This window comes from Falco rusticolus, chromosome 6, assembly GCF_015220075.1.
Source record: "Falco rusticolus isolate bFalRus1 chromosome 6, bFalRus1.pri, whole genome shotgun sequence".
In the NCBI taxonomy this organism is placed as follows: Eukaryota; Metazoa; Chordata; class Aves; order Falconiformes; family Falconidae; genus Falco; species Falco rusticolus.
Window position 1 is genome coordinate 89248794 of NC_051192.1, and position 12717 is coordinate 89261510.

Here is a 12717-nt window from a genome sequence, read left to right on the forward strand (position 1 = left end):
CCATGGACGGCCACTCAGGGGCAGAGGTTTTTTTCCTGAAGGGACTGTATCCCATGGGAAGGATCCATGTTGGAGCTGGAGAAAGGTGTAGGGAGAAAGGGAAAACATTGCGGACTGACTGCACTCCCCCATTCCCCATCCCTCTGCATGGCTCAGGGGCAGGGAAGAGGCAGAGAAGTTGGGAGTGAAGGAGGAAGCTGGGCCTGGGAAGAAGTTGGGGAGAAGGTATTATTTTAACTTTTGTCTTTGTTTCTCACTATCCAAATCTATTTTAATCTGCAATAAAGTACATTAATTTCCTTCAAGGCAAGTCTGTTTTGCCTGTGGCAGTAACTGGTGAGTGATCTCCTTGTCCTTACCTCAGCCCATGAGATTTTCATCTTATTTTCTCCTCCTGTCCTGCTGAGCAGGAGGATTGAGAGAGGGGCTGGGTGGGTGTCTGACAGCCAGCTAAGGTTAACCCACCACAACAACTAAAGCCAGACTTAAGACCATCTGCCTTCCCAAAATGGGAGAGACATTGTGGCAAATTACTTTTTCCTAACATTAGAGAAAAGCTAGGCATGACATTCCCTCCTTTTTCCTTTCCTCAACAACAAAGGTGAAAACATATTTGTTGTAACTGTAGGGCTATACTCACACCAGTTTTTACACTCACAAATCAGCAAATTTATGTTGCATTAATGGACCTCTGAATCACATTCTACCAGTCTTCATGCTTAATTTAACTACTTACTTCACAGGTTAGAGGAGATGAGCTATGAAACTGGTTTAAAGGCCTGAAATTCTCTTTCTGCTTTCTGTGATTATGAATTTTTCTTTTATTTATTCATATATAGTGTATATTTAAGTGTGTATTTAGGGGTGGTATTTTTATAAAATCTTTGTGGAGCTAGCTAGCAAAGATAACAAAACTCAAATAATTGAAAAATATGCAGAGAAAGCAAGCCAGACAATTTATATTCATTAAATGCACTGTAGAATCACCTTTCTAAAGTAGGCCAGTATATTCAGAAGACTTCCTTTTGGTAACTAACTTCCACTCCTTTTCCCTTGTGCTCTTTACATGGTTAACTGTTTTTTTTTTAGAACACCTCTGAGTTCTAGGGCTACATTCAGGAGCAAAGGTTAGCAGTAAGCAACCCCTAACTTTGCTAGGTTTCACAAGAAACATATGGAATAGAAGTTCCGGAAAGAGATTTATCACTTCTCTCAGGAGGACACAACCAGAGGAAGGCCAAAGGAGGCTGTATGAACTCCATACCCCTTTTTCCCCATGGGAAAAATTGTACCTCCCAAAGATGCAGCATATCTCTACTTTTCCTTATTTTTAACACAGGAATGTGGCATAAAAATATGATCAAATATTTTAAGGACATCTTTTTACTCATTTTTCTTTATGTGGGAACTATGTGAGGCTGCATATGGGAACAAGGAAGCTGAGAACCTGTATTGCTGCTTTCCTTCCTTAGCTGTTTTAGGAATCCTCTGGAGAAGGCATGAATGTTCATCTTCATGTAGCCATCAAGCACGAACTAGTTTTCTAACAGTCTTACTGATTACAGAATTAAATTTCTAGTCCCTTCCTTTTTCATTCTTCTAATCCTATATCTTCCAAATGTATATACACACGAATATGCATGGACTAAATCTGCAGTATGTTATCCCTTACGCAGGCACAAAGACAGAATGAAAGGATAATTTTGTCTGTCTTGTGTGTCTCAAACTCTTGGCCTAGGTTCTAATCAAAAAGTTTTCTCCGTATATATACTGATTTTTACCAAGTATGAGATGTATTAAAATCCTGCTTTTAATTTATGTCAATTAGCTTTTAATGTGATGTGGAGAAATATTGTCACTTTGTCATGAATAGCATGCAAAGACCCATACCTCTCCATTCAAAGGAAATTTCTGAGGTTACAGGTCAGTCATATTGAAATTCTATTCATTTTGATGTCTGATGACTGATTGCTTTAACAGGACATATGTGTAATTTAACACTTCATGTTATTTTCTCAATTTCTTTTCCTCTCTTTTTTTCTCAGAACAAATTATGACATCGACATCTAAAGGAATTTTCCGGCCATTTTTAATTATCTTCATTGTCCTTGGCTGTTTCATGGCATTTATACTAATTTATATCAAACCAACAAATAGCTGGATCTCTGGTCCTATAGAATCAGCCAGTTCAGTTTTGAAAATGAAGAGCTTCTTTTCTTCCAAAACTGATAATCTTAATGAAACTACTATTTTGATCTGGGTTTGGCCATTTGGTCAGACATTTGATCTAACATCCTGCCAAACAATGTTCAATATCCACGGGTGCCATCTGACTATTGACCGCTCACTATATAACAGATCCCATGCTGTTCTCATTCATCACAGGGACATTAGCTGGGATCTGACTAATTTACCTCAGCAAGCCAGGCCACCATTCCAGAAGTGGATTTGGATGAACTTGGAATCTCCAACTCATACTCCACAGAAGAGTGGCATCGAACACCTCTTTAACCTGACCCTGACTTATCGGCGTGATTCAGATATTCAGGTGCCTTATGGCTTCATGATGGTCGGTACAAGTTCCTTTACATTTGAGGTGCCAAGTAAGGAAAACTTGGTCTGTTGGGTTGTAAGTAACTGGAACCCTGAGCACGCTCGAGTCAAGTATTATAATGAACTTAGCAAATACATTGAAATACATACCTATGGACAAGCCTTTGGAGACTACATCAATGATAAAAACCTGATTCCAACTATTTCTACTTGCAAATTCTACCTTTCCTTTGAAAATTCAATCCACAAAGATTACATTACAGAGAAACTTTACAATGCTCTTCTGGCCGGATCAGTACCAGTCGTACTGGGCCCTTCCAGAGAAAACTATGAGAATTACATTCCAGCAGATTCTTTCATACACGTGGAAGATTTTCTCTCCCCCAGAGACCTGGCAGAGTATCTTCTGATGCTTGACAAAAATAACAAGATGTACCTTAGTTATTTCAACTGGAAGAAGGATTTCTCAGTGCATCTTCCCAGGTTCTGGGAATCACACGCATGTCTTGCTTGTGATCATGTGAAAAGACACCAGGAATATAAGTCCATTGGAAATTTAGAAAAATGGTTTTGGAATTAATTTGTTTGTGTGTGTGGTGTGGTGTGTGTACTTTTTTGAAGAAGCCAGAGGAAACTTCAGTCCAAGTGGAGAGGAAGGAGGAAAAGAGAAAAAAAAAAAAAAAAAAAAAGGAAAAGAGAACTTTATGTTATGGTTTATCAGCTATCCTCTCTTGGCTATCCTATTTATATTTCATAAGAGATTTTAAAAGACCATCATCATCAGACATAAATACTCAGTTTTAAATTATAATGTACATACTAATTATGTGCACTGAAGAATATTTGATTGTTTACTATAATTTTTAAACAAGATTTTCCATATTTATGTGAAATATGTCCCACACTTAAAGTAGTACTTTTTAACACTTTTTTATTTTAACATTACATTTGCTGTTTAACCTATTTGGAAAATGAAGACACAACTTTTAAATGCCAGAGAGAACTTTAAGAACATAAATTGCTGTTCCAGTCTGAAATGTGTGTAATATTTCAAAAGACAGTAAAGTTTTTTATGGTTCATCTTACATTTTAATAACACAGTAAAGTTCAATACCTACCATTATTCCAGCGTGGTCAATCACACCCCTTTTTAAGGTTGATGAACCTCGAAAAATAGTTTTTAAAAGGTATTACAATAGTAGACAGTCTTTGTTTCAAAAAATGTTTCCTAACAAATAGCTTCAGTAAGTTCCTTTAGGAATATGTCTGTTCTTACCCTCTGAAGAATAAAGAAGTCAGTTTTACAGTAGATGAACAACCTTAGTGACAAAAGCCCAGATTCATACAATTTTTTGGGTGCAAGTCTCATTGTGTCTCGAGTATTATTTACCTGAACTAGAGCTGTAAGTGGTGTTACACTGATACAGAGATAAACTGATTTTAACATTAGAATTTTATTACTTCAGCCTCATGCACTGAATTCAGCTGGTAATAATGGATTTTTAGAAATAGCTTGTTGAGAAATTTAAGCAATTTCTTTCATATAATTCCTTGAATAATTGTGAATTTTTCACTAATTCTGTAACGATCTGTTGAAGTCTAATTTTAACTGGACAACATCCTGTCACGACTCAAGAACGTAGAAAAAAAAAAGACCAAACAATTTTCTGAAAGAGTTATGCTGAAATTCAGTAAATAAGTTATCAGGCTGACATATTCAACCATGCAACTCATTAAGCTAATTATATTTTTTAAAATATTTTATATGACAGGTATAAATAAACGAATGCACTCTTAAAAGCAGCAGTTGCTATCACAATTTGAATATATAAATAAGTTCTTAAGAATTAAATTTGCTCTGATAGCAAATACAAAGGTGTGATGATAGTCATGATTGTTTAAAATGTCTACTTTTAATGTGTGATTTGATTTCATTACTTTTTTCTTTCAGCTAAGACTCAAATACCAGATTGCTATATATATTCATATGTACAAGGTTGGTTTAATGACATAAATGTATGGATATGTTGTGATATCAAGTGAAAGCCAATCATCTTGTTTTTTCAAGTCAAAATGTCACAAATACCTCCCACTGGGAAAAAAAAAAAAAAAAAAAACAACTGTAAAAACTTCTGTTTAGATGATGTATATGACCCTGATCAAGTGAAGTTGTTGACCAAGGACTTAAGATTAAACTTGCAGATAACAATGTTGCTAAAGGAATAAGGGATAAACAATGGTAAACAATTAGCAAAAGATAAGATGATTTGTCAGATTTATTTTTACCCCAGGCTGGAATAGAAACACCGAAGGCTGTAAGAGTAATGTAGTTACATTTCTAAACAGGAAACTCCATGGAAAGGTTATAGAAATACTGTGCTCTCCCTATGGTTTCAAAAGATATATTCTGATCCAGATATGTATTTATACTATTTATTGCTGTCTTTAAAAGCTAGTTTGCAATATACTATGAACCCCCTAAACTCACCAGCAACCCAGTACAAAACAAGATAAGCTTACCTTGCAAATTAATGCAATATAACGAAACCCAGTCTTCTAAAAACAAAGTGCTTACATGGATGTAATGTGAGTAGTATTGCTATCATTTTGAAGGCAAGTGGCTATTGTTTACAGTCGGTGCTATTGGACATCATACTATTTGTTTTCAGGAAGGCTGTGAAATTCTCAGTCACTGAATATGCCACTGCTTTGGCTGGATAATCTGATTCCCTTGACGCTGGAATTTGGAAGTGCTTTGCATTGATCTCAAGGGAAGTACATTCACCCCTTGGTGAATGCGCACGGTCCCTTATTTCAGATAGTAGGAGTTGTGCTGAGTGATACAAGGGCTTGTGTCAAATCAGACTGGTTTCTTGGCATCAAGTTTCAGCCAATAAATTGTTATATTGATAACAAATAAGCACAAAAATGAAATACATGTCTTGTTATTACAAATATCAGTCAGTGTATACATAGGAAAGTTTTGAAATATACGCTAAATTTTAAGCCTGTAAGTAATGTCATTATCTCTGTAAGCACTGGATCCAGTCAGCATGGCTAATCTTGGGCTGAATTTAGGAAATGTGAAAGCCTTTTGAGAAACAGGGAGAGCTGTTCTCTTCACAGAAACTCAACAGAAGGCTTGTATACTTTGCATCTAGGTTGCATTGATAGAAGTGTTTCAAAGATTAATAAACAGGAGAGTAATCTAATACAGATTGAAATGGCCAAGCATCATGATCAAATCCTAAGCAAGAGACATGACCCTTATGCCTCACTGACATTCCTGAGAAGTGTGGGCTGGAACACAAGCGAGCCAGCTATTTTATGAAGATTTTAAAGTGATCTTCGGGTACTGAGCCTTAAACAGTTCTGGATATAAAGAATTTTACTGACAGAAAATGAAGCAACGTCAGGCATGTCCAGCCTAGGTGGTATATGATGTGAAGCAATGGATTTAAAACATCTGGACTCCATGCACGCATGAAGGCAGTCTGCCTAGACCTACACACGTAACCACAGAACATTGATTCCAGTTGTATATAACATTAAGCATTGTGATGTCTGTGCTCCTTCAGTGAGCTACCCTACATAAACAGCTAGCATGAATAGACTCGAATAGTAAATCACTGTGAAGGAGAGTGGGCAAAACCATTTAATTATGGAAGGGTAAATAAATTATATGGAATTAGTTAAAATGGAGAACAAGGTCTTATTTATGCCTTGGTACCACTGGCAAAAGAGGATAGTTGTACAAGAAAAGAGAAATGAAAGATGAGAAAACACACCGATTCTTACTATTTTCTCATCAATTTATTTCAGGCATTGTTATTTTATTCGCCATCCCACAATAATCTTGTGTATGCACTTGTCACAAGTTATCTTGTCAGTCACTGAAGATAGAGAGTAATCATTATTCTTTCATTTACAAAGGTTATTTTGGGTGGTTTTAGGCTCTCTGTTGTGCAGTGAGCTATCAACATCACTGCCTTTTCTCACTGTGGAAATAAGACACAAAACAGATAAAATACTAACTGTTGATGCATTGCTACCTCTCTGAATGTGAACAGACATCAGAGAAAACCAGCAGCAGAGCCTTCTAAAGCAGAGTTTTCCTTGTGTCACAGACACTCAATGACCACAGCAGCTTTTGCTCAGCATGAGATCTTCATTCCTTAGTGAATCCTGGTTGCCAGTTCTTTGAATATCTCTTGACATCCAAGATGGTTGTACTCACAATGAAACAAACAGCCTGAGTGAGGCCTGGTAGAATGTGTAAGATGCATCCAGCAATATACTTGTCTTTTAAGAAGCAGATCAAATAAAATAGAAATTGTACTGAGAAAGCATGAATGTGGGGATTTGTAGAGTTCATGCAGGCTGAGCAAGACATGAGAAATTGGCGCTACTGAGCACAGTAAACAGCTACCTACCGTTGCTAACTACTATGTTTGTTTCTCAAAACTGGGCTTTTAAATAAAACACCATAAAATTGAATTTCTCTCCCATCTCTAATCAAGCAAGCTTCAGTTAAATAACCAATAACTTTTGCTGATTATTCAGGACAGGACTTCTGTTAGCCTTGTATTATCTCTTTTATTAGACACAAAATCACATTTGGGGAAAGAGTGAAGTCTGTCAGCAAGCTAATCATATTTCTTATCTGACCTTCCAGAATCCTTATTTTATTCTATTTTATTTTTGATTTTGAAGTAAATCATGTCCTCATGAAATACTTTCTGGAATCGATTCAAGAAAGACCTTAAGCACATGCATTATAGACCATAAGACTCAAGCACAGGCTTAAATTTAAGAGTGTCTTAAAACGCTTTAATGCATTGGGGCTTCAGACAGTTATGTTTTATTGCCTTTGGGAACGGTACCAGAGAGCACTGCCTATAGCCAGCAGAGGCCAATTTGTGTGCCTCTTTTGCATCATGTATGTCCATTCTGTGAGTAGACTGGGCTACTTCCACAATGAAAACGTTTGGACTATTCTGGCTTAGTATCTGTCCTTGGCCCTACCTTTTCTGCTTCAGCGTACTTTGCGTGCCACCATTGCATCATGCCATCCCTCACAGCATGGCTCTCTGCCTTACAGCCTGCTGTGCTGGGCAGGGTGAGTGAAACTTGCACGTGTATAAGAGGTGAGAAGAGCTGAGGCTTGCTGAGGCAGTATTGCGACGACTATCCTAGGAAGAAAGCATAAACCTAGTTGTGTATGCATCCTTTTAATCCGGACTGAGTATGCCCTAGAGAGGGTGAGTCTCAGCCATACTGACTTTCCTTTTGGAGGAGTCTAGATGAGAGTCTGGGAGTGATCAACTATATGTGCAAAGTGGGAATGAGAAGCGTGTCTGTGCAGGCTGACAAGGAGTCTTCTGACCTATTTAAATTTCACCTAATGGTGAAAGTTAATCAAATACTCATGTATTTTTTTGGTCAAAATTAATACATTAGTGAGAAGAGAGTCCAGGGGAAGTATTTGTTTGTCTACCAGCTGATGGGCTTTTTAATTAATATTGGCTGACAGCTGTGGTTTATTTGTTTGTTTGTTTGTAATATAAATTATTTTAAAATCTTAGAAATCAATCAATATGATTCACACAAGACAGTTATTTCAGCTTCATCTTTTGCTCCTTGCTCAGGCAAATGTTCCACCAGAGTCAGCAGGTGATTTGGGAGATTCCCATGCTAGTAATAAAGGATTGAGCCCAGGGTGGAACGCTTGGGGTAAAAACCAACCTTCTTGTTCACAGATGTTTCCCTTCTAAAATTTGAACAACTAGTTTTAGCTGATTCTACCTTCAGAGAATCAGTGTAAAATTCATACTGGTTGGATATGTTCATAAAAGGTGCAGAAATGCCAAGAAATTGATTAAATAAACCATGCAGTAGTAATTCAAATTCATGGCACAAATGCCACAGTGATACACATGATAAAACCATAAACTCATGAGAAATAATTAGGCTTAGAGACATCACCCTGCAGTTTTCATATTGGAAAAAGTCACTGTATTATTCTATTGGAAAGGTAATTAATTGGGAATCTTTTATTTCACCATATTCTCTACACAATTAACTGAAACCAACAGTCTCTGTGCAGTGAATAGTTCAGACATTTGCTCATGTGGCAGAGAGCCTTTCACCTCCAGGTTAATAGCCTGAATTATGAGTAGGTTTGTACAGAGTGCTGTTTGGCAGCCTCTGGCAGATGACTCTGTGATCTGAGTCAGGTTTCTCATTCCTGCTTTGAGCCAACAAGGCAAAGAACCGACCTGAGATTCATCCATCTTCTGTGCATTTCTTGGCATGCTGACGGTGTGGCTCAGGACACACTCCTGCAGCCTGCACCATGCCTGTTTACGATTATGCAGAAGACTTTTCTAAGTAATGAGGGTATTTGGCTTTTTATTTTGTTGAGGTATGATGGCAGTCTGTACAAATGAACTATTCATACATAGGGGAACTCTTCATTAACATTCCTAAGTAAATAATTAGTAGGAAAATAATGTAATATTTGCAAATTGGCAGCAAAAGCAATTCTTTCTTATTCTTTCTGTCAATTAGTCCAGTGGAAAACAGACTTTGATGAAACTTTATCCCGCTGGCTTGATACAGCCTGTTTGGATCCAGTTACAGGGACACGCATGATAGCAAAATCTGAAAGCTATACGGTAAACCAACACTTATGTATATGTAAAGTTGAGATAGTTTCCTATAGAGCCTTGAAGCTGTACCTAAACACTTTAGCGGTCACCAGATGAAAAATGTTCCCATCAATCCTTTTCTTTCTAACATGGTAACAAAAGTCAGTCTGGTATATGCTGTTTGGCAAATTAATTAACTACAAATCTACATTTTCCTTTGCTGGTCTTTTTTTGTAACACATGTTATAAGATATGAGATTAAAAATTTTGGAAAGTTAACTCCCTTGGTGCAATTTAATATTTTAAAGATTCAATGGATATACTGAAGAGAGGAAAGTGAGACGCTTTTCCATCTATATGAAATCTATATGAAATCTATATGAAAACGTGCCAAACTCTTTCCAATGAATGAACAAAACAGTTAAATATACTGACTTTTATTAGGATTTGCAAAATCTTCTATTAAGCACTGTAATTTGCACTTTTTAAGAAAAGAAAAAAGGAAATAGGGAACTGAAACAGAAAAAAAAGCTAAAAATAGATGCCAAATGATAGTTTGTAAATACTATTTTTCTTATATAAGGTATCATCAAATTGTGAATTTAACTGTGTTATTGTAAACTGTGAAAAATGTGATGTACTGTTGTGGCACAGCCTACCAAGGGCCATTTCTAACACAAGATTAGTCGGGACTTCTTTATATGAACATATTCATAAATCTGAGATCACTTTTGTACTTATTTTTGTAAACTATTTTTCCACATTACAACACAGCTGTTATTTTATAGCAAACACTCATTTGCTTTAGAATATTATTTGAATAGGTGGGTGGGTGTCTTAAATGTGCCAGAGATTCAAAACTGTAACAAAGATAATTCAGAAACTATTCTTTGCCAAACTGTAATGCTACTGAAATCGAAGATGTTTTGTTGAACAAGCAGGCACACTGTCAATAAATGATAGTTTCTATTCTGTGATAATGATAATAATGTTACATTTGCTAGGATGAATGCCTGGTAGTTATGAGTTGCATTCCCCTTCTGTCGTTCTGTATGTTAGGGAAACAAAACTGGGTGCCATAGCTGAATGTCATAGATATTCAGCCACTCACGCAATGTGCCATGGACTTGACCTCTGAAATACCTTGTGAGAATTAGGAGAAAACCCCGTAAGCTTCTTGTCCTGATTCAAACCCACTTTCTGTGATGGGTCACATGAAATTGGAATGGTTGACACATGCAGGACTGGTGTCAGTATGATCTCAGTAAAGATAAGTTCTGTACGTAGAAACATCAGACCACATTTACTCTCTTACTGCAAGATCAGGACCTAAGTCCCTTTCTTGTTGAGTGTTGAGAGGGATCTGATATGAACCCTTACTTCATCTTCTCAGATAATGATACTCATGTACTGACAATTTAATCTTTTATGTGTTTTATATAGTGTATATATAATGCATAAATTCATGTGTAAGAAATAGTAACCATGGAATACCAAATTTAATAAAATAATGAAAACCACCCTTACCTGAAGGCACATTTTATGATGCCATGTTAAAAGATCTTATAAAAAGCTGCATTTTTTATTTATTACTGATTATATATTTTGCCCCATGATTTAGATGTTTTATAACAAGGATTCTACCAAACTATTTCTTTGTTCCCTTTGAACAATATCATCACTTTGAGTGAGGTGCATCTGAAAAATGTAAAGGTTCAGACACTGATATTTTCCAGTATTTTTTTTTTTAATTTGATGTTGTTAAACTTTCTTCTGATTACCTATAGCTATGTTCGGAGTTTTCAACACAATTTGACTGCAGTCAGAAGATACCTACTATGTGAAACAACAGGTAACTGTAACCATTTCAAAGACTTCATCATTCATGTGAAATTAATATTTGAGAACTCTGATTCCAAGATGGTTAACAAGCAGCTCACTGACTTATTTATTGAGCACTGGAATTCTCCCCAAAGGATAAACGCTGAATTATGTAAATAATAGTGCTCTATATAAGCCTAACAAATTATTGTAATAGGTATATTTCAAATAAAAACATAACATTCCAAGTGTATTATAGTCTTTGATCATTATTTCGTAGATCTGATGTCATTCTCTTCTTGTGATAGTTCTTATCAAGAGACTGATCTAAAGATTATCGCCAGTCATGCCTATGACTTCTGGCTGAGATCTCACAAACAGAATTTTAGTTCTTTTTAATCTGTTACACCTGAAGCTCTTGTAAGCATTCAGGGTCAGACTGAATTCATATGGACTGTCACATGAATTTGCTGTATACAGCAAACAACACAGCTGAATCAGGATGGTACTGCAATTGTGGTTACTTTGCCTTGCGTTTAGTGACAAGATCAGGCAGCACTCAGCAACAATTTGATTTTTTGGAATTTACAAGATAATTGCTACTGGGAAAGGGCTTTCTTAGTCTATGTAACCTTACAAAAAATAATTTTAAAGGTTCTCAGAGTAGAGTTGCAATTTGCATGCTCATATTCCATTGCTTTATCTACTATACAAATAACCTACGTTTGTAGAGCTGTATCTAAAATAGCAAGTGGTTAACAAAATGGTGTCAGTTTTATTTTTAAATATATATGCAAAAAATTGAAGTAGTTGCCACTGGAACAAATGTAATAAATAACGCAGTATTCCCAGTAGAATAGAATATTTGGTCCCAGTGATCACACAGTTTATCCAAGACAGTATACTATGTTTGGTTACTGTGCAGCTTGAAGAATGGGTTGGGGTCTTCATAAATCCTTTTCCTTTCTATTAAAGAGGCAAATTTTCCTTCCTTCTCAGCTAATAAAACTTGGTTAATTTGGAGAATTGATTTAAAATTTTATTTAATTTATACCATTTGCTCAGACCAAACATGCAACTTTCTGTCTTTAAAACAGAACTTTTTTTCTGAAATTATCCATTTCTTCTTCCTCTCACTTATAAACTCCCCCCAGATACACCAACCTACTGGACACAAAACTTCACGTGTTTGGAAAGCCAGGTCTGTGCCCCTGAATGTCAGAAGCAGCTGACCTAATGATTCGCTTCTGAAAGAACAGCACTGAAGTGGGTTTCTAGTGCTGCCAACAATTTGTGCCTATTACAGACACCAAAAGCACATTTGTGGGCGATAAGACTGCTGTGGGCACAACTTCCTCACACAGTGAACCAAGCAGCAAGCCCCCACGTAGGCTTTACACAGGCTGGCCCTTCAGCACAAAACAGTTCCTTGAACCAAACATGCAACCAGCGCGAGTCCAAGAGCAGGCTAACACCTCTCAGCAAGGCTAGTAGAGAAGGTAAGGCAGACAAACAATTATGTTACTTCTGGGTCCGTTAGCTGGTTACATGCTGGCTTAACACACCAAAAAACACCCCATGTCAATTCCCACACTGATTAAAACATCAGCTTCCTTTCAAGAATTATATTGTCTTGACATATATTTTAATTCCAATAAAGTCTTTGGATAGTATAACAAGCCTTTAGGTAAAA

At 36.5% G+C, this 12717-nt stretch overlaps 1 protein-coding gene across 2 annotated transcripts in view; it reads left to right on the forward strand.

Moving 5' to 3' along the window:
• Positions 1 to 11264, forward strand: part of FUT9 (fucosyltransferase 9) — a 114765-nt gene extending 103501 nt beyond the window's left edge. For both annotated transcript variants that reach the window (XM_037393090.1, XM_037393091.1), the window contains exon 2: positions 2046 to 11264. In XM_037393090.1, coding sequence (XP_037248987.1) covers positions 2054 to 3133 — 1080 coding nt within the window. In that variant the 5' untranslated portion in view covers positions 2046 to 2053 and the 3' untranslated portion in view covers positions 3134 to 11264. The remainder of the gene's footprint in view (positions 1 to 2045) is intronic.
• The last annotated feature ends 1453 nt before the right edge of the window (positions 11265 to 12717 follow it).